At 40.1% G+C, this 23,179-nt stretch overlaps 1 protein-coding gene across 3 annotated transcripts in view; it reads left to right on the top strand.

The window, feature by feature from the left end:
* The window catches only part of ARHGEF28 (Rho guanine nucleotide exchange factor 28), a 123,244-nt gene that overhangs the window by 3,951 nt on the left and 96,114 nt on the right, over nt 1-23,179 (top strand). For all 3 annotated transcript variants that reach the window (XM_063421467.1, XM_063421465.1, XM_063421468.1), the window contains exons 2-3: nt 1,386-1,598; nt 2,674-2,717. Coding sequence is in view for 1 of the 3 variants with exons in the window: in XM_063421465.1 (XP_063277535.1) it covers nt 2,685-2,717 (33 nt within the window). In the remaining 2 variants the exon portion in view is untranslated. The remainder of the gene's footprint in view (nt 1-1,385; nt 1,599-2,673; nt 2,718-23,179) is intronic.

Raw genomic sequence — 23,179 nt, 5'->3', positions numbered from 1 at the left:
ACTGGATGCTGAAAAGGGTTTTTTTTCTTTGTGTGTATAGATGAATTCTGCTACTGCTGTGACTGGCAGTGTGGGCAATGCCTGAAACCAGACCTGTTTCCTAGGTGCCCATCGTGCTGGTTTCTGTGTCAGAGGCACAGATGTCAGAGGAAGGGATCAGGTGTTGCTGTGTGAAATTTTGTGCTTTCACAATGTCAGGAGCTCAACCCTCCCCTTGCTGTGTGGGGTAGGACTTGGCCTTAGCATGGAGGGGATTTGTCTGTGCTGTGGGATTTGCACCTTGTGGGGCCCTGCTTTTTGTGGAGGTGGGCAGTTCTTTTCTGCATGGAGGAGGTGAGAGGTAAGGTGCCTGTGATGGTGTCTCTTTCAGCCCCTGATCTGAAATGGAGGTTGCACAAGCGCTGCGCTGTAGCCAGAGCTGAGTATTTCCTTCCTACGTGCATCCTCTTCTTCCTGCCTCTCCCAGCCACTTCCAGCAGCCAGGCTGAGTTACTGTAAGCCCCAGACAGAGGAAAGACGTGAGCCATTCATGGGAAATATTTTTCTAAACAACAGTCACTCTCCGGAGTGTGAGAAAAGGAAAGAAGATGCTTAATGCTGTGTGCTGACATTTACTGATTTTTCTGCAGAAAGCAACCTTAGTACCCTTAGGTACTCCTTTGTATCCAGGAAACACCTTTATAACCTGGTTTGTCAGGCAAGAACACAGGGAAAGCACAGATAACCTTTCAGCATGATTCTAGTCACTGGTGTGTGAAAAACCTTTGTTGGTTCTGCTGAGCTTATTCATCCACTCAGGATTCATATCGAGCTAGGTATTTGGTATTTCTGATTGTTCAGGCCCCCAGAGGATCCACAGTGTGATGCAAGCAAAGGGCAAAGGGAAGCCAGGATGGCACCATCTCTCCAGTCAGTTGTGTTTGTATTTGCCAATAGTAAAGAAATTTGTTGTACTGGTGGTGCCATTTTTATCCTCCAAAGGAAGAGATATGTTTTCTTGCTCACACTTTGTAGTATAGGTAGACTTGACTGGATACGTGCTTATCTCATCCTTGCAGAGGAGGAAGATGTTGAGATACATCTTTTGAGGCTTTGGAGGTCAGGATAATCATTTGACAGAAGCACCCAAGAGTAGTTCTTGCTCTCTTGGCATGGCATAATGATTTGAATGTGCTGATATTTTCTTGCAGTGTAGATGGTGGACTTCAGTTTGGATGTGTTCCTTTAAAGACTGAGGACCATCGTAGGTGGAGAGATTTTATGCATTGGAATAGAGCAATGGTGTCAGATGGCTGATTGATGTGTCTCTTGTTTCAGACAGCTTGTGGAACTAATGTTACTGTTCTTAACTTTTCCTGTAACCTTGTTTTGTTCTGTACCCACAGGGCTGTGCTTCCAGGGTTGCTGCTCTTGAGGTTGGGATCGGGATGCTGCTGCTGGAAACTGCAGAGCTTTGTCTGTTGAAGTGAGGTGCCTTTGAATCAGCTGGAGGATACCTCCTTTCTACACAGAAAATAAGGAACCCTCTGAGTCTTGCTGCTGAATGGCCTGGCTGGATTAGTGTTTGCCTTGAGATCGTTTTCTTACCATATGAAAAGGTTTGGATTTCTTTTTGGCTGAACTTTGCCACCAGTGTTTTTGTAAAGGATTTTGTCTTGTTTTAGAACTGCAGGAATGTGAATTGGTGGGCACCAGGAGATGAGGATTAACAAATTTGTGGTTTAAAAGGAGTACATGCATGGATGGTGGGTGGGTCATTTCTGGCTTCAATCGAAGCCATGCATTTAATTTCTGCATTTGTAGGCAGGGAACTTCTCAAATCCTATCTGACGCACACCAGGCTGTACATCTGCATTAACATGTAATGAACTGCACAACTGTGTTGTTCTTGGAAACTGTTCAGCTGTGAAAACAAGGCCACATCTGAGCTGAGACAGACCTCTCTTAAGACAGAGTCTTCTTCTGTAGCCTGTTTCAGCAAGTTGAAGAGGACTTGTGCATAGTTGTTGAGCCCACCTTGCTGCTGTAAAAATGTTGCTTCTGGTATGCTTTGCTCATTTGAAAAGAATACTGCTTTCAGACTATGAATTTTGAGGGTGTAGTGAATCTGAAATACAATTATGGAAATCAGAGTTGCTGTGATGACTGCTGTTGTATTAATCCTGGTGATGACTTGTCTCAGTAGTTTGCTGTTTTACGTTAGTTAAGGCAACCTGCCCCGGGGATGACTTCTATGATGTTGCTGAAAAAATTCAACACCAGACACTTGGTATATGGGTGGGGGGAAAAAGTTGCTACAATGCAGTTCAAGTTTAATTTTTTACTTCTAGAGATAAATGCTGGAATTCCCACTACTTAATTGGCTCCAGCCAGGAGTGTCTCAGCAGCTGGGCTCAGCCTGACCTGTTTTGTTCACTGTTTCTATTATCTGAAATGCATGTGGCATGTGAACCAATACCAGCCACCCCTCCTCCAGCCTCACACAGGCATCATTACACCAGTGTTCTCTCATTCTGGGGAGATTTGGGGCAATGGGAGAGCTGATAAGCTTAGTATCCTTACCCCCCTCCAAATTATGGAAGATGCCGGCCTAGTTTGCAGACATGAATCGCACATTTTATCAATGCCTCATGATGGGTGTGTAATAATTCCCTTGGTTTATTCTGTTTGTAGATGCTGTGACAATGGAGTTGAGCTGCTCTGAAGTACCTCTTTATGTAAGTCCTGCAACACCAGGCTTCTGCCTGGAGAGCTGCTTTCTTTTGGGTAACAGCTCATTCAAAAGCAGGGTGAAGGAAACTGAAAACCATTCTCTGGTTTTCTGAGACTGGAGGCTGTTGAATGTTGCTGTCTGATGGGGCATGTGTGGAGGTGATTATTTTCAGCAGTACAACTCAGCTCTGAAGGAAGTTTTAAATTATTTCCCCTTTGTGATCATTATTTTGTTCTCCTTCAGTATTCTCAATTGCAGTTTTCAAAAGCAGCTTTGCTGCCTGTGAAGAGACACCTCCCACTTGCTTTCACACAATTCTTGGTAATTTTTCACTTACAAAATTTAAACTACCATTCTCTCAGTTTCCACAAAGCAGGAAATTTTGTATTACGTAAAGAAAAAGTTGAAATTTGTAACCAAATGGATTTTATCCCTGCAAAACCTGTAATAATTGATTAAAATAGATGAACTCCAAGTTGTAAAACAGTAGTGACATGAGTGAGGACATACATTAGATAAAATTAATTTATGTCGTGCCCTCAAGGGGATGTGATTGTGAGTATTAAAACTTGGGAACTCTACTAGTTATTTTTTTAAAAATGTAATTGTGTTTCTTATACCTGTTGAGCTCTGCAATGAGGGTAGCAGGGGTACATGGATGTTGCCCAGGGAGAAAATGGGAGAACACTGAATGGTTTTCAAAAGGGTGGTAAAAGATGAAACAAAGACAGAAACAAAACAATTATTTGCTTATTGTCATGAGATGGGGATGGAAATGGAGGAATACAAATAATCTGTAGTGAAGATACAGAGTATTTGAAGTATTGAAGGAACATATGTAATGCACTAGTATGACTTTTCACTGTATTTGTCAGCTTCAGAGTTGGAACCTCTGGCTTGCAAAAATTAGATGCAGTTATCTTTAAACGTATCAGGAGAAAGTATTTTTGAGTCCTGCTCATGTGATGTTTATTGTGTGGTGCAAGGCTTAAAAAACAAATTTTTACAGGAAGAGTAATCAGGGACATGATGATATCTGATCTGTCTGACCTGATAGCTTCCCATAAATAAGGTAACTGACATCTTTGCAAAGGGCAGTGCAGTGGTTTTAATCCAGGTTGTTGAAAATGAAACATTTGATACTGTGTCTCACAGGAGATCTTTATGGATGATAAAGAAGGGAAAGAGAAATATAAACAGATATATAGGTACTGCAAGAACTGTTAAAGTAGAGAGAAAGATGTTATAAGTGATAGTCCTTAAGTGTCATACTCAAGGCTACCACAGTATTTTGATTATAACCCTATGAATTAGATGTAGGCTTGTACAAGATATGTAAATTTGTTGACATCATAGTTTTGGGAGATTCTGGTTACTACTGAGAAGAATTCAGTAATTATGTAGGAAGATTGAATTTTCCCACCTGTTATTTATGCCAGTAAAAAGTGGAATGAAAGGTACAAAACTGTGCATTTGGAGACTAATAATGGTACATCTCCTATGGACAAGGGACTCACTAGGAGGAGACTTGTAGTGGATGGGAGAATGTGATTTTAGTGGAGAACATTCACCCCAAGCTTTGCACAAATGAGCTCTAGTACCAGATCTAAGCTTTGCTGGTTGTGGTCCTGTGCTTTGGTAATTTTCCAGCTGTAGTCTTCAGCCTCTTATCAGCCCAGGTGGATAAACCCCACGGGGGGCTCCTAACTTGCTAGAAACCCTGTGAGAGTAGTTTGGATTATCACCAGCTCATTTTCTCGTGGGGGCAGTAGATGGAGATGGTTTCTTTCTTCTGGGTCTCTAGTGTCCTAATGTTGTCATTGTATTAAGGACAGCAGGAAATAAGGACACGACTCCCAAGCTTATTAGCAAAGTGAGAGAGATCTTTATTCTTCAATCCTTTTTTGTAGACAGTTCTGAAAGAATAACGTTTCATTGGTTAGCAAACCACCAACAGAAGACAATCATTGGACAGTTAGGAACAACACCCCTCGACCGTTTCCTGAAAGTAAATAACAAATTAGAAAAACATCGGGTTCCGAAGTGGGATATCTACAAGGATTGTTTGGATTCCTCCCTGTGGTTTCCCAGACCAAATTGAGAAATGCCTGTACTTGAGCCCACAGGCTCAAGATAGTGCCTGAAGCCTGAAAATCTCTTATGTGACCACTGTCAGTTCCCTTATCCTAACATGCCTGAGGTTAGTGGAGAAACGTGGACTACCAGGGACTTGCAGTGGTAGCAGCTGAGATGGGTTTCCCAGAACATGGGATTGTAGTAATTTTTTAACAGCTTCCTATATTTATCTCGGTGTGTATGTATGAGAAAGATGGAAAGTTGTCCTTCAACGCCCACCTGAAACTTGGAGAAATCTTAGCAGACCTTATACTGGTCATTTGAGGTTGATGTAGTTAATCTAATGAGTAGGTGCCTGAAAGTGCTGCAGCTTCATGATCTTGCCCACCACAGTATTGTTCATAATCTGAGTGCCTCTGCAGTGTGTTTGGGGAGATCAAAGAGTTCTGTCCTTCCTGAAAATGTCCTTGAGTCTGGGCAGTTAACTTCTGTTATTTCAGTCCAATTATTTCATCAGTTCTGGAAACTCCTTCCAACTGCTTCTTCTTTATTTGCTTGACTTTGTTGGAAACGCAATCAAATCAGCATTTAAATTTAACCTGAAAGCCCTTTCTGATTATTCAGTTCCTTAGTCAGTTTTCATTAAGCTGTTCTCTGACAAGCTGAGCTTGTCTAAATGCTGTTCCATCTCCATCTCCTAAACACTGCTTTCATGTCCCATAAGCAGGAATAGAGAAAACCTCTCTTGAAAACTGAGGAAACATGACAAATACTTGCACTGCCATGAATTTAGGTATTCCTCTGATGTATTCCAGTCCTTTCTGAAGGGCCACAGTGGGACTGCAGAATACCATGTCATGGCAATTGCACACTGTTCACGTGCAACTTCAAAGACATGGTTCTAACACTTTATTTTCCACAAGAAAAATGGAAGGGTTCAAAAGGTAGGAAGTAATCTCTTCTTTCCAGCCTCTGTGAAAGCACAGGTTTTGTTCATTGAGGGAGGAAGAAATCTGCTGTGTGCTGGGTGCAAGATTAGGATGCTTTTCACATTGTATCTAAACCTGCTTAACATCTGTATCCACTGGATTTTACCCTCTTCTTCATTGTAAGAGCGCTTGTTTTTAGAGGCTCATATTTCATGTCAGATTATCTGAGAATAATTGCAGTTTTGTGTTTATAATACACCTGTTTAAAGTTTATATGCAGGGTACTTTGTTTACTTTCTGTATGTGAGTGGCTGTTAACACAGCTGGAGGATGTGTCCATAGAGTGTGGCTGCTTCAAGCTGTCACACTTCAGCACTGAATTTCTTGGCAAATCTAAAACAGTATGTGTAATCTTGGTGGCCTAGTGATGGCTGTTCTGTTGTGTTACATAACAGGGAATGCTTTCTGAAAGCTCAAGGACCTTGCTGATTTTTTGTGAAATATCATTTAAGAATACTCTATGCAATTACTCCATTTTGAATATGCAATATTTAATATGCTTCTTCTGTATTTAATTTTGGTGGAGTGCATTGAAATCTAATTACAACACACATCAATGCCATGATTTAAAAAATAAATGGTAATGACACAGAAAATCAAATATTGGAAGTACATTTCCTCAGTTAATTTGAGGAGCCTGTTTCTGGCTTCTAGACAGCAAATTACCGTTAACCACTCTATAAAATTACTCTCTATAAGCCAGTCTAGTTTTCAGGATTGACTAGCCAAGAATACACCAACAGTTCATAGACATCTCTTCTTTCATTTCTAATAATGCATCATTTAAGTATTTAGAACTTGAATGTAAGTAGCTTTTGCCCTCCTAAATTATGCTTTTTAAAAACTGACACAAATCAAATTCTATTTAGCCAGTTCTTTCTGTAAGAAGAGCAGCAAGCTGAGTTTTTCATTTCATTGTGTACTATAAACAGTATGTGGAATAAGACCTCACTATCTTCAGACAGACACTGGTCTCATTGTAGATGTAAAAAAGACTGTTCATGAAAGATGGATGATAAAAAGCAAAACATTTAATGAAGCACTCTTCAGATATTATAGAACTTACGTATGGCAGTTGTTCCTCCTATTGTAATCAGTTTTTGGTGTAGAGAAACAAATCTCCCTCATGGAAAATCATTCCTTCTTATTTAATAGTAGGTAACTATTTTTTGGGTTTTTTTAAAGAAATGTTATTGATTACCAACTTTGATCTTTGACATTGGCACAGAAATACCTTGCTGCCATGGGGCAAACATACTGTGGAAGTAATGAGCTCCCTAGAGCAGTAAATAAGTGTTCTCAGACATTTGTGAATCATTCTCTGCTGGGAGCCTTATGAATGTTTCCCATGGGAGCAGGAGAGATAAATAAAGAAACGCTGAGACACAGAGTATATCCCCAGCAGTTTCATGGAGAGACCAAAGGGACCTCATCTCCCCAGGAGAAGGTGCTGAAGGGTCTGTGTCTGTCTTTCCAAAGAAACTTTTGGATGTTAATTCTCTGGGAAGAGGTGGAAACACAGGCTTCTGGCTTTGAGGCTCAAGATCTCCTGGAAATTAAAACTTCCACTTGCTCTTGTGCTGCAAGGTGCTTACTATTCTCAAAATGTACACTCCTAAGGTATGGCCTGCTCCTGTGTACAACCACTGGAGCTAGCTAGAAGTCTCAAGGTCTAAGCTTAATTAACTGCTCTTGTGTTCTGTTATACAAAGTCTCCCTCTTAGGGCGTCTCTGCTCTAATGTTTTTACTTGGGGACAGTTTTGTTTCTGACACTGTTACAGCTTCCTGGGTGAAGCATGTGCACCAAGGAGAGAGATGTGCTTAACAGTGATGTGTGGAAATATTCCAGCAGTGAGGTTTTGGAGGGTTTCTCTGGCTGGGTTGGGAAGGGCAGAGGGTGAGATGTGGCTGCTTGCAGCCACAGTGTCTGAGGGCCTGGAGACTCTCAGGCTTTAGATAAGCTCAGGGATGGTCTCTGCCTGGGCTGGGACTGCACAGTGCCAAACACTGTTCCAGCATGCTTTTGCATGATTTGAGTGGGAAGAGGCAGCAGGACTCAGGTGTGGATTGTGAGTAGCTGGCTGTCTCCCTTGCCAAGCTGCTTGCCTTCCCAGTTCCTCCATGCTGTAGTTGATGTTTGAGGAGGAGTGAAAAGGGATAGTTTCTGGCGGTTGGATACAACTTTTGTATTTGCTGCTCTTGCCAGGTATTTGGTATCTTCTAGCCAGCCTTCTGTGCAAAGAAGATGATTTCTAGCCTGTCTTGTCCATTCTGTGCTTTCACATTCTTTGCTCTTGCAGTGGGTCTGGCAATAATTCTGGGCCTATCTGTGTATTCAATAAAGCTGAAATTACTGCCTTACTTAGACTTCAAAACACAAAAAAGAAATGTGATTAAAATGTAAATGTGTGTTGGCCTTTCAGCATGTCTTTGCTAATGCACGGAGCTGTGTTGGCCTGATCCAGGTCTGGCTGGAGTCAGGAGTAATTTGTTGTTTTCTGCTCTGGGAGCCTGGTCAGGTCCATCATGAGAAGCCTGCGTGGGGATGCACAGAAGAGTATGCACAGGCTGGCCTCTAGATGCAGGCTTGCTGCCAGAATGAGACTGAGAAAATGTCTCTGAAAGAATGGGACCTATTTTAAAAGATATGAAAGAAAATAATGGGTGTTTCAAAGGGTGTCCATCAGCAGGCAGATAATTTTTGTTCCATTTTGTTTTGTATATATTGTTTTCCCCTCAGTCCTTAAACTGAGATTTTTCTGGGCAGGCACTTCGTGCTTACATGTTTTTGTGTAGTGTCTGCAACAGTAGAGCCCTGATATTACACAGGACATGAGAATAATAACTAGTCTGATTTGTATATTTTAAATCAAGTCAACTGAAAGAGATTACTCCTTTTCTTTTAGTCAGCAGTTGCATGTCGGAACGGATATTAATTTTCTTATTGCAAAATTTTTATGACCTATATTAACAGCTCATTCTTAAGCTTTTTAATTCCTCTGTATTACTTTATGCATGAGCATAAGTTGTTGTATCCCTGACAACAAAACACTGAATGATATTTTCAATGATAGACAAGCGAGAACATTAATGTATGTTTTGAGTCTGGGCTTAATTTTTTTTTTCTATTTCTTCTGCCTTCTCCCCTCTCCTTTCTGATAAAAGCATTACAGATATTTTTATTTCTATCCAGTCATTCCAAAATTAAACCAGATCTCATTTATTTATTTATTACTTGTTTATTACTTGTTTATTTCTTTGCCATATGTGACTCTGAAAATTTTTCTTCACCTTAGCTGTTGTTACAGTTTGATGATAAGCCAAACACAGCTTTAAGACTGGTAGTGGCAAGGTAAGGAAAATAAAGTCAATTTGATGTGAAGTGCTGATTTGTTGTAGACTTGCTCTGTGGTTCAGATTGTTTAAAAACACTGGTAGATTAATTCTGCATGAACGGTCAGTTCCATGACTGTCTCTGATACTGCTGCTGACATAGAGCAGGCATAAAAAGCACAAAGCCAGCAAAAACTCTGTCATATGCTCTCACTGATGCCTTAGGATTTTAGCTTTTATATTTTTCATGTATTTGAAGTCCTGCTAATTCTTCAGTGTGTAACTCTAAACTCCATATAGAGTGTTAGCAACTGCCTTCCCATTTTGGTCAGACAAACAATTCCTCTCCAGGCCTGGGAATCAAGGAGGTGTTACTGTCTCAGGCCCCAAGAAATGTACAGAAAAGTGAGTGTGGAGGGGAACAAACTTGAGGTAAATTACTTCATTACCTGAAGCTGTAATTGAAAGATTAACCCTCTGTCCTGGTTTAGGGCAAATTTGGGAGAAAACCTCCTAATGGGGTCTCTCCAGAACAGCAGATTCAAGCAGCCCCTCCCCCAGCTGGTTCAGGACAAGATTTCCCTGGAGAAAAGTGGAAAAAACTATTTATTTAACAATCAAGAGTATCTACAAGCACACAAAAAAGAGAATAATATTAAACAACAAAACCTCTCATTGTTCAAAGAGATGGCAAATTCAGAAAGTCCTTTCCAGACCCTCTGGCTCTGGAAAAGGCCGAGGCTCAGGCCCCAGTGGGCCACAGGTGTGAGCTCCTCTAGGCCTTCGGTCCACAGCAGGTTCAAACAGTTCCAAAAAAAAAAAGGAAAGAAAAAAAAAAGTCCAGAGAACCTCTCTGCCTCAGCTAGCTAGAAACTGACTAAAATCAAGGAAGATCTCTGTCCTGCTGTCTGTCCATGCTTCAGACAAACACAGTCCAGGAGCAGAATGTGGAGGAGTGAGTGCAGCTCCTGAAAACAAACTCTGCACATTTCTCTTTCTCCCTGCTTTGGTCTTGGAACCAGTTGTTATAAACACATATTATAAAGTTGGCTTTTTGCAATTATTAAAATGAATGCTATATATATAATGTTAAAATAACTTCGCTTTTATTTCGACTATTAACAGAAACTTAGACATAGCAGTAATAGTAACTAATACAGTTATGAGTAAACAGTCTTTCTAATCAAGATAACACGCAATAAACATGTAATAAAGACCCTACTCTTAATATGCTAGCTGTCAACATCTGTCATCTAAAAGTATAAACCTAAGCCCAAACTAAAAGTAATAATAAAACAACAACCAAAAAACACACATAAGCAAAAAAACCAGACCCAAACAAAACTATACTAAACAATTCCTAAAAGAATATAAATATACATAATAGTCTATAAGTATACAACAAGCTAATACAATAAGAAAAATATTTTAAAAGCACCTGCAAAGATAAAGAGTGTGCTTTTAGCTAAATGCCAAGCACCCAGCTGTTTTAACCTTTTACTTTATTTCTGTCTCCTATTATCTTTTTATTGAACTTTTCAAATTTTGCCAAGAAAGTAAACCTTGTTTTTCACACAGTCTTAAAGGTACAGAACACAATATCCAACATAAACAGAACAGATGACTGGGGATACAAGCATCATAAAGTCACCCTAGGACACCCTCAAAATGCAAATGCACCAAACTTATAAAAGTATGAAAACCCAAGACCCGTCATCCAATTTGGGAGTAGCCCCTGGCGGGGGGGCTTCTTCTGCCCAAAATGTACCTGAAAGCCCTTCAATAAATACAACTGCTTTTTATTCCCTTAATTTTGTCCGGCCTCTGTTTTTAGGTGGCCCCACAAGGTGCCATCACTAATTCAGCAGAAATGAGATTGTGTTCCCAGGTGTGACACGGGTCAGGTTGATGTGGATGGATGTTGCTTATGGTGATGTGGAAGTGGTGTTGCTGCCAGCTGTATCTTAAATTGAGTAAAAGGCTGGTTTAGAGGGTTAAATGGAAGAAACAGCACCCAGGAGGAAAATTTTTTTGTGGTAAGATAATGCCATAGAAAATAAAAACCTGGAAAGCATCTGGGTGTATTGCATGTGTGCTGAATGAAAAGCATATGTCTAATGCATGTCTCTTTTTAAAGTGGGTAGTGTTAAAGGCAACTTAACAGCATGCAGTAGCACAGAGACCTGCAGACGTATGTATGTCGTGACCTGTTATTTTGTTTCTTAGTTTTAGAGGAATTTTCTATTTGTTTATTTATTTAATTCTGTTGGATTCTAATTCCTTTTGCTGGAGGCAAACCTTGCAGTTCTCCCCAAATTCCTTGTTTTCCTGTCTGTGTCTCTGGAGAGAGTGGACCTTTGTTGAGGCTAGTGAGGAGGCAGAAGGAGTAACTAATTCTGAGACATCAGCTTTGGGTAAAAGCCAGTATGCAATTTCAGAAACTTCAATACAGCAGAGGTATTTCAATTTATCACTGAAGGGAGGGAGTATTGCAATAAGCTTGATTGAAAACCCACAACCTTTAAGGATGGTCTTCTATTAAGCCCCAACAACATAAATAAATCCTTTATCTTTCTTCCCCTAATCAAGGTCAAGGCCTTGTTAAGCCTTTAAAGAAGAACAAAGTCTGTACCAGGTGCAGAAGGTGGGAGAGGCGAGACAGGGATTGTTTGGGTGGGAGGAAGTTCACAGTGCTCTGTGTTAGGGGGCTGTGTGAGTGGTTTTTCAAACAGGGTGGGGAAAGTCCATCTCTGAGGAGTAAACCTGGGCAGCTTTGATCCTGGTGTGAGGCAGGGGAGTCAGCTAGTTAACTTGTCAGTATCTCCTCCATCCTTCTTTGCTTGGAGTGTACTTTTGTTATCAGTTTGGATGTAACAGAGTGCTTAATTTTTTTCCAGTTCATGTGTGCTACTTACTCAAAAGGGTGCCTGTAGCTTCTACCAATACTTAATTTTCAGTTTAAAAAGACACTGCATCTGAACCACAGTGAGGATGTTTTTTCACATGAAAAGAAGGAAGCTTATCTGCCTTCATCAGGAAATTTCTATTACTTTTCTGTTCAAGATAGTGCTGGGTACTTGCTAGAAGCATTCTTCAGATTTTTTTTTCTGGTGCTCACTGAACACTTTCTTTTCTCACTTCTTTGAGAAGTACAGAGAGCTGCCTCAGCTACTAGTCAGTGCACTTCTTGTGTGCTGTATTGCCTTAAGCACCTGTGGGGGTGATGCTTCTTACTTGTGCCTGTGATACTTGGGAAGGCTGACCTGACACAGAGACTGGACAGAGCTGAATAATAAAGTAGGTATTTATTGAAAGGTCTTTAGGATATACCACAAACAGGACAGGGCCTGACCAGGGCTGCACCCAAGGTGGACTTGGACTGGTCACAGAATGGCTGACTGGTCACGTGGTCTCACACTTTTATAAGTTTTGGTCATTTGCATATTGGGGTTTAATTTTCCAGTTACAGCTCCAGGTTGTGAGGTCCCATCCTTCTTGTTCCTCCCTTCAGCCACCCTTGTTTGCGCTGTTGGGTCTGAAAGTTGTCCTTGGTCCTCAGCAGGAAAAGGATTTGTTTTGTGTCCCTGCTGTGTGAAGAGAGCTCACCCAGCACTGAATGTGAGGCTCAGAACTGCGCCCCTGAGCAGCACAGAGTCTGAAAAACAGGAAAGCTGAAACTTTTAACAGAGGTATCTGTTAAAATGGATCCTCTGCATTTCTCAGAAACCTGCCACAGGCTGAGGAAGTACCTACAGATATTTGGTGCATAAAGCTGGTGTCATTTGGAGAACCTGCTGTGGTGCCTTTCCCAAATGTTGGCAGTGTATTTTCCACAGGTTCAGGGGCTGAAGACCAGCCTTGTGCAAAAGAGTGAGGTTCTCTGGGTGCTGGTTTTGCAGTATGAATCAGCAGATGATAGGTTCTTCTAGGAGCAACTCTGCATGCATATATGATTTTAACAAAAGCGTATATGTGGGCTTTTGGACAATATGTAATGCTAAATATAACTCTTTCAACATATATTTTGTCTCCAAGTTTGTATGTGGAATTATGCTCATTGCATTACTCTGGATAGAAAAAAAAATCATACTCAATTAATTCTTCCCTGAAGTTATTAAATGGGGGGAAAATTCACCCTGTTTTCATTTTGGATATTTTTTGCTATACAGTTAGAAAGTTAATGCTTCTAAAGAAATGTTCAGCTTTTATATCTTATTTTTTTCATTTTGTAACTTCTTTCCTTCCCTGCATGCAGTGTTGCTGTTTCATTTTGTGCTGAATCCCAGTGAATTCAATTCAGTTGGGGTGCATGCTTTCTTAAGCAAGTCCATAACTGCATTTACTGTAATCTGTAGAGAAGCTCTGTCTGGTGGACACTATAAAAACATCACAGAATATTCGAGAGGCATGTTTATGACTTTTTTCTTGTTATTCCTGATTTGAATATGATTGATTTGTGTTAATCTAGAATTTTCCTGCTGCTAAAGTTTCCCTATTTTAGCATCTTTTTGTGTAGAAATTCACAGTGGCAGCTGAGTTGCAGAAGGGTCAGTAAAACTGTATAGCTGCTACTGTTCTTGTCCAAGTAAAGCACAGTAAAATATATGTAAGCAAGTAAAATATATCCAAGCACAAGTAAAATATATGCATTTTCTGAAGTGATTCTTCTCAACAGTGAAAAAATATTTATGTGAAATTGCAGTGGCCAGTAGCAGCTGACATAGAGGAAAATATTCCTATTATTGCTGGCAGTACTTGGAGATTTGCATTTATTTGAATGTGTTGGGAGTTGCATTTTGGGAACAATTAAGCCACTGTTCTACCCCAGCACATAAATGTTTTTCTTAGAGCATGTAATCACAAAGCTGGTATTTGTTTGTCCTGTTACATGTAGAGATGATATCCTTGAAAGCCCTGCATAAAACATCTTAAGCTATTGTGCTACATGCATAGTTTGGTAAAGAAATTTTTAGTGTACTTTAGAATGTGTTTATTTTTATGGTAACAAGCTGCTGGGAAAGCAGATTTATCCAGGCTGTGTATGCAAGGATAGGAAGCAATTGTTGAAATTAAGCATGGTGGCCTGGATCTGGAAGTCCTCTAAAGATCTTTTTGTGCTGCACCTGTTTTGCTGGGGCAGGTTCCTGGTGAGGAAGGTGGTGGTTTCAAAGTGGAAGAAACAGCTCACGTTAATGGCCAGTTATTTATTGAGGCATGGACTGTCTTGCAGCAGCCCAGGGAAAGTGGTCTTTCCACAGAAAGACCAAAGAAAGAGACAGTGGAAGGCAGGGATGCAGAACAGGGTCAGATGAGTGTCAGGAGGTGGAAGCTTTTCTCTCAAGTCTGGCCTTTGCTACTTCTGCCCAGGACATGAGGTTCAGGCTCCTGCATGCCTGACATGGTCAGCCCTGAAGTACCCTAGACAAACCAAGGGAAAATGTATGTCTGGAAAACCTGTTTGGTGACACTGAAAGAGCATATAGACCTAGAAATCTTGTTAAAAATACAAACTTTGCTAATCTTCTCCCTGGTGCCACTGCCAGGATAGTGTTTTCCCTGGTAATAAAAGGTAGGTTTTACTTTATGGATCCCAGAGAGGTGAAAACTAACACCTCCTCATCCACAGGCTTAATGTGTTCAGAGTTGTGCCCATGTCTCTCTTAAGGTCCCCTTAACTGCTGTGTCTTCTCCCAGTTCTCCTCTATGCATTTCTGGTGTTTATTTTAAGGATTACAGTGGCAATCTTGGCTTTCTTTAAATCGATGTCAAAACTCCTCTTGGCTGCAATGGGCTGAGGGCTTCTCCCGTGTTCCTTTTCTTCTGTTTTCTGGTATCTTTTTGCAGTCAGAGGTGTTGATGCAGCTGCTTGAAGTTCTCTGCTGTTACAGGCCTGAATGGTGCTTGAGAGGTCTCCAGTTTCCATGGGTTGCTGTGGTGGTTCTGGAGAGCTGAATACCTTTTTTTAGCCATTTATGTGTAAATTTAAGTAAGATTGACTGGTTGTCTCAGTCCCTTTGACTTTAAAATTTGTTTTCTCTACAAGTCCATCAGAGTCAACAGAGTGTGAGCTTGAGGCAAGGATTTGATTCCTCTGCATCTACTTGAGAAATGAGCTGTGGCCAGGGACTGTGCTTATTTGCTGAGATGGTGAAGTGGCACATCCTTCCCCTTGCTTTAAGTGGGGACTGAACTATCTGAGGCTCACATGGACCCTGAAAGCATGCTTAAGCATACCTACATACAGAAATCAAGCTCTTTCTGCTGCATTTCCCCAAGTTTGTGAGGAGACAGATAACCTTATTAAGGCAAGGAAAGAGTTGGGAGAGAGGTTAGTCTGTTAAAAGAATAAACCCGTGAAAACGGTGTCAAAGACATCTAGCAACTGGATTGTCAAGAATCTGGCTCTTCTGGATCCATGTTCTCACAGCTGCCTCTTATTTGGTGTACTTGGACACTTTTCCAAAGATGAGGCAACAGTGTGATTTATCTCGTTTGGGTTTTGGTGTCTAGAGGATAAGCTTAAATTTTATATTTAGAAATATGGAAAAAACTGCTGGAATGTGTCAGTTTTGGTGTCTGGAACAAACTCAGACCAAACATCCTTCTGTAGGAGACTGTTCTCATTTCAGGTGGTGTGTATGCTGTAATCTGTTTCTGTTGATTTTGCTCTTTTATCAAAGTTAGGGCTTAATTACTTACTTTTAAATGCCAGTAGTTACAGTTTTAGTTTCTTTGTGCTTTAGTAGTAAGTCAGTGCCAGAGTTTTTTTGCAGACTTGAGCAGGTGCTTTGGTCACTCCTTGCAGAATGTGTTGTGAAGCTGTGGAGAAACCCTTCTCTGACATATGATGAGAATGATGCTGTGCAAATGAGTTTCGTAAGTGTGAATTTCTCATGGAACTCCCAGAGAAGTGTTTCATTGTTGTTTATGTAGACCATTTAATTGCTGAAATAGTTAAGTGAATATGCTTTGATTGAAAACCTGGGCTGAGCACTCTGGTTCTGCCAGGAAGCAGTGCTTTTACAAAAGAGGTATCACCTCCCAAAAAACTCCAGGAAAGCCTTGTGAAGCAGACAGACACATCTTTGGTGGAAGACTAAATTTTTTGCATCTTGTTGCCAGATCCAGCCCACTTCCCTCTTGCTTGTGTGCCTTTTTAGGAAAGGAGGTGGGAGATGGGAGCTGGAATTGTGCCCACTCCTGTGACTCTGAGTTAATTTGTCTGTGGTGGAAAGATCTGTTCAGGTAGCTCCTGCTCTTGGAGTTGGACTGACCTTGCCTTAGGGACTCAAGATATAAATAATTCTGCAGGGATTTGGTATAAAACTTGAATTACTATCTCAAAGGTTTTTTTTTTTTTCTGCATAGGAGTTTTGTAGAATGAGCTGCAAATGATTTTTGTAGGAAAAAAGTGATATTTTTTGGGTCCTGTAATATATTTGGCTTCACACAGAAACAGTTTGAAAGTAAACTGGTACATTTCAGTATGTGTCAGTAGCAGCAGCAGCAAGAAGAAATTTGTTTGAATGGAGCAACATGAAACAAGAATATCTGAAGGCAGGATAGAAAGTGCTGGAGATGATGATAGGAGCTTGCATGAAATTACTGTTTCTGATGCCAAGTGTGATAACCCTACAGCATTAAAAATACTTTCTGTTACTTTCTGTGTTATCTCTGAATCATCTACTGTAATACAGGGTTTAACCCTCTTTTTGGATCATTTGAGATTTTCCAATTGAATCAGTCAATTGTTTGGCCACATATAAGCTAGCTGCCAGTTTGCCTTCCTTTTGTAAAATATTTGCATAAAAGACCATGACTTTCATTTTCTGGAGTGTTGTAAGGAGTAAGCTGTATAAAACTTGTTTTTTATTATGTGCCCATGAGCTTTCCACTCTTTTCCCTCTAGACAAGGATTTGTGAAGTTCTCCCTCCTTATACATTGTGTAATGTGTTTAGTTTGAGGTGTTTCTCTGTCCTTAGTGAACCCAAGTTAACATTGTTTAAAGAGAAGCAGTATGGCTACAATTTGGCTTGATTTTTTTCCCCCTACATGTGCTAATAAAGTGAGAAACGTTTCCACAGAATATCTGCCTTGTTTTGCATAGTAAGGGCAAAGAAAACATGAAAGCTGTGTGCCTGAATTCACCCTTTGACTCAGGGGTCCAGAGGGCATAGAGATGGTTTAGGAGTTGTGGCCCCAAGAGCCCATGTGGAAGAAATTCTGCTGTGCTCCTGTGCACCAGGCAGCTGTCAGCTAAGAACCCACTGGAGCAGAGTGTGCAGGGTCTTCAGAGACTTACCCTATTCCTGTCTCCCCAGAATAGCCACCCACATTATTACTCAACAGATCAAAAGCTGTTATTCTCAACTACAATATCTTTTTTTTTTTTTTTTTTTAAAAGATTGTTTTAATAACAATGGTAGAAACAGCAACTGCAGCCATAACAATACATTCTGGTTATAGTAGTGCCAAACCCAAAGAGAAATAGGAGAAAACCCTTCACAGCTATAACAACACTTCAGGCCACTAAAAAGAGGGGCGTTATCAGTGTTTGGGGATGACAGGCATGTTTGCTCTTGATACTGAACTCATAAATGTTGTTGACACATGTCCTTATGGGAACAGTCCTGCCTGAGGAAGATTTTGTGCTTGAAACCAGCCTTTGCCTCTTTATCCCAGTTCATTAGGCTTGTCTGCATTAAGAGGAAAACACAGAATGCAGAATTTGAATTTCTATGAATGACAAGAAGGGGAAGGCAGGCCAAGGTGTGATGTGGTGGGTGACAAGAGTCACACTGCAGGGAAATGTTTGGCTTATAATGAACAGGGTAAGGACAGTCAGAGGCATAAGTGTGGTTTTCAGCTACAGAATTTTCTGTTGCTACCATGCTGTGCTCTGTTTTTTGCAAGACTTGTTTATGGAGCTGGTGGAGTCAGTGCTGTGGTAACTGTTTTGAATAGAGCAGGGCAGGCATCTTTGGAAATACGGCTCAGATACTCTTCTGTGACATGTTTTCTGCCAGATGTTGGGTCAATTCTGCCTTGTTTAGACCGACTGTGGCAGTCAGGAACTGTGCTGTAGCACGCTGTCCTGCTCCTCAAGGAAATGCAGCTTGATCTAAATTTCCTCCCTCAGGCTTGTCAGACATTTGTTATTGTTTGCTGCTTCTTAGATCCCTTTCCTGTTCTTTTTTGAAGCTATTGTATGACAGGTTTTTCTTGGCTGATTGCTTTCTATTTATCATAAAGAAACCCACAGACAGATATCTGGGAACCAGTGTTCTTTGAAACCATTTCTGGAATTGCATTGGTGCTTCTTTTTGAAAACTAAGTCTAAGATAATTTAAATCTCTTCTGATTTTTTATTTTTAAAACAAAAGTTCCTTTTGTAAATAACAAAATATTTGGGTTCAGGTTATTCTGATGCATTTTAAACAAAAAGCCAGTTATATTTGTGTGGGGTAGAATGAGAGGAATTGCTTGAAAAACAATATTTAAAAGGCATTTTTAAAAATCAGCTTTGCTTTTGCAGACAAAAAATGGTGTTATTTTTTAAGTGGTAGTAGGAAACTAAAGTTTTGTCATTGTGTCACAGCCTCTGTATAGTAGTTATAAAGATTACAATGAACTTGGACCTGAATTATGCATCAGTGGATCTGTTGAAGTTGAGAAATTTACTGTATGTTTCAGAATGCACTTTCATTTTGTAGGGACAGGTGACCATACATGCAAATTTAGACAAAGACATTTAACTCCCAGAGGATGCTGAGTTTTACTTTGTTTATGATGGGTCCCTGGAGAGGCACATAATGTTTGCTGAGCGAGTTAGTGACCACACTCTTCAGTCCACAGTTCCAGGTGAGCCTTGGCTCATGTTTATATTTTTCCACTTGTTGCTCTACCCCAACCCCATTTCAGAGCTGGGCATGACTGGTACAGCTGTTTTATGTCTCTGTAATGGAGAAAATGCATGGATTTGAATGATCACCTCTAGGATCCAGGCTGAGTTTGGCTCTCCATAGGTGATCCTGCCTTTTGTAGCAATCGGATAAAGCAATATCAGATTAAACTTTACTGGCCTTACACCACTGGGCGTGCATTAAAGTGCAGTCTTCAGGGATAGCATAATTTTTAATGTGACTGTATGCCACAACTGTTTGCCTCTGGTAATCCTAGCACCTGCAGAAGTCCTGCTTTCTCTGAGCCTGCTGTTGGTGCAGCTGTCAGCCTGGCTTGCAGGGCCCTCCTGCAAGCGTGTGATGCTCAGAGCTCTGCTGGAGCTGCACGAGGTGCAGAAGTGCTGGGAAACTGTTCCAGGGTGCCCCACTGCAAACAAGTGTGAAAAAGTCATATTGTGTGGCTCTACAGGCCAGATATTTACTATATGTAATATGCTAGGTAGAAAAGTTATGCTGTATTAACATTTGAATAATATAGTGAATGTAGTTTTGTAATTAACAATAAGTTGTAGTACAATAGAAGCTGTGTATGTGTGTGATATTTTTTTTGCTCAAGAAGAAAAATTCCTCAGCACAGAGATAACATTCACAGGGGCCCCTAAACCTTCTAGTGAAGAAGAATTTATGGCCTCTTATCCACAGAACCTAACTTTCTCAAGGACATATACTCTCATGCGTTTTTTTAAATTAACAGAAAGCTTTTGTGACAAGAAACGGCTGAAAATTACTTGTTTTACGTAGGATATGAATAGTCATAACCGAAGGCTTAAAAAGGAAGACTTCTCTTTGTTCTGGGCCCTTCTCCTTCCTAGCCTTTGTCTGGAAGGGAGGGGAGACGGTAGTCCCGGGCTACCTTCTTTGCTCTTATTGTCCTATAAATTGTCCTACTCTAAATTGTTTAACTTTTATTATTGTACGTGCATTACTAATTTTTTTATATAACTATTTTTATTTTTATTAAATTTCCAAAAATCACAAAGCGAGTGATTGGCATTTATTACACAAGGGATGTGTGTGTTGCCTCCCAGCTGGCTCTCTGCCCTGGGCCTGTCTCCCTGGTGGATGTAACCTACACCCTGCTTGTCACCTTTATTGTGTGCTTTGTGACCTCTTCATTTGTGTGAGCAGCAGGCCATGAGACACGGTGTACCTGTGCAATGGGATCTCCTTGTTTTCTCTTGTGTTCTAAAGGGGATTTAGAGTCTGAAAACAAGTGGAGAGTATAAAAACCAGGGAAGTTCTTTGCTGTTCATAGGGGCTCCTTTCAACCTGTAAAGGTTAAATTATTGTCATGGATTACAGCTGGAGAAAATGCAATGCTAGGCTTGTTTCAAGTCAGGTTTAATTCTGTTTTTAAGGTCTCAGCATATTCTCTGACACTATTAAACAGTTGCTTCTGGGGTAAGAACAAAATCACAAGGCTACAAGCAACACTTAATCATGACAAAAGCCATGAACAGATGAAAATAAAATGTAAGGGTAAACTATATCCCTGCTGATGTTAGTGTTATTTTATGGTAGCCAAATTACACGTGGGGGAACACAGAGCACTTTAAAAACAACTACAAATGTGGTAAGCACATGCTTCCTTCTGCAGTTACTAGGTTGCACATGTACTTGTAGCTTCCCAGAGTATGGAAAATTTAGATACTTTAAATTTCAATTAAATAATTTAAATTTAAATAGTTAATACTTTAAATACTTAAATTTAAATTCCAATACTTTTCAGAGTATTGGAAAATTTAAACTTATGCACTTAGTCCATCATGGTTAACTCTACAGTGAGAGGTACAGCTTGCACCCTCCCTTAGATGTCAGGGGAGTAGGAGGGAAAGACAAAGTGCTGAAGAGGTTAAAGGGACAAATTCCCTTGGACTTTGAGGGCCCCAGCTGTAAGTTACAGAATTGATACAGCATTTAATCAAGTTTGCAAAGAGCCTGAATGGTCCATTAATCAAAAGTTTTTGGGGTTTGGCCTGGGTTAAAATAATAAAAAAATCAGTTAATAAATATATGTATTACTCAGAATTCATTTTGCAGGCCACAACCCCACTCTTTTCCTGTGCATCTAATTTTTCTTAATGCTTGTCCAAGAATCTTCAATTCTTTCCACTGTGGTTAAAGAACCTAAAAAGATTGGTTCTAGAATTGATTGAGTTGGTGTAATTGGGAGGACTGTCAGTTCAAGTCTAGTTGAATCCAAGTTCATCAGTATGAATGTTTGGTGGATATCCTAAGACAAATAAATATAATGAAAAGGAAGAATAAAATAATTTTGAATGAGCAACCACAGCTCTTAGAGGCAGATGAGAGTGAAAAATGGCTAATGTATTTTCTAAACATAGGTGATGCTAGTGATTAATTTACATTGTAATTATGGGCCACGGATGCCAAGAAGCAGTTTCTGTGTCTGTGTTAGTGTACACGGTGGGTTTCTCACCTGTGGTCCTCTGCAGCTGTCCTGTCACTTACAGAGAGGATCTGCCATGCAGGTTGTCTCCCTTTCTGCTCAATCACGCAGAATGTGTCACCACCACTAGTCACAAGTTGCTGCTGGATAAGTTTGGGCTAAGGATGAAAAATCTGGATAATGGACAATGACTTGACGGTGGCTGTTGCCTATGAAAAGTTGCCCTCAAACTCGAACATCCTTGAAAGCTGCCCAGAAGGTAGTAGAGTTCTTTTTGAATTTAAAAAGCTTTTAACAGTGGTTTGGTGCACAGTTCAGAGCAGAGTATCTCACTGTTTTGTCCACTTTCTCTACTCTTGTGCTTTGTTTGGTGGTTGATATGAAAAATTGTTCAAGTGTGAGAGGGTTAATCAGAGATTTGGTTTGTACCCAGAGAGTTAAAAAGGACAATGATGGTTATTGTAACTCTGTCTCCCTATATTTTTCTTCCTTGACTCACTGTGAATGCAGTTCTTTATTTGTAAATAGAAATGTCTGTTTAAAAAAAAAACAACAAGAACTGCTTCATGAGGGTTTGCAGATGAATTCTAACCAAGTGAGATCTTTTATCTCAGGAGGAAATGGTGGTAGTCAGAGAGGAGTATGTTACTCTAGGCATTCTGATGTGCAGAGTATACATAATTTTTGCCACTGTTCTGTCAGTGTTTATCTTTCATTTATGACTATGGTCATTCTTTGGGGAAAATATCATTAAACAAGTTTATAAGTGGCTTTTTTTTAATTGTAGAGTGGGTGGAATGAGAATACATGTGACACTTTACACGTGGGCATGCTACTGAATAACTTCATAGGAAAATCAAGTGAGATTTTCCTGGTTTCAGGTTTCATTGCAAACAAAAAGCTGTAGTTAGGGTTTTTAGGGTTTGCTGAAGAGCATTTTTTTTTTTACAGAGTCAGCTTATTTATAGCTGAGGCTGGAAACTGTGTTATACTTGATGATTTCACTTTTTTTTTCATTGAAAATTTGGTAATTTTGGCTGTTCTTGTTTTAGTAACTTTAAATTGCAGAAAATTAGAAGACAGGCAGTTTCCATGTAAGTCAAACTGGAAGAGATACATGCAAGCTTTTGGGAAATAAAAACACATCAGTTAAGCTCATTTCGTTGGGTAAGGGCTTTTTTCATGTCTTAAATATTTCTAATTCTTAATGACAGATAATTAAAATCTGAAGATTTTAAGTCACTTTTGAGTGATATGTTGCTGGAGAAAACTATTGCACCATCTAGTGTTTTTTTGACCTCATTCATTTTTATGAAGATTTAGAAACATAAGGGTTGACGGAAGAACTCTTTATTCTTAGGAGTTTTGGTATTCAGGAAAAATGTTTGTATTCATTTTATAAGAAGAAGGATTGGATGAAGAGAGCCAAGAGATTGTCTAGGGAGCACTGCAAATAATTCAGGAATTTAGTGTAATTGCAGGTCAGGAGTTTTTTCCACAATATAGAAAGTTCAACTAAAGAAACCCTTTGGTAATCCTCCCTTATAACAGATGCTTGTGTGACAGCTGTGCCAGGAGAGTAAACTGGAGATTCAGCAAAGGTGCTGTGCTTTGACATTTGTTGGTGGGTTTCAGGAAGGGGGAAGGAGGGGTAGGGAGGACTCAGAGGGAGAAGCTGATTTCTTGCTTATTGC

This window comes from Prinia subflava, chromosome Z (genome assembly GCF_021018805.1).
Source record: "Prinia subflava isolate CZ2003 ecotype Zambia chromosome Z, Cam_Psub_1.2, whole genome shotgun sequence".
Lineage (NCBI taxonomy): Eukaryota > Metazoa > Chordata > Aves > Passeriformes > Cisticolidae > Prinia > Prinia subflava.
The sequence above is the reverse complement of the archived record's forward strand: the minus strand, read 5'-3'. Positions and strand labels throughout refer to the sequence as shown.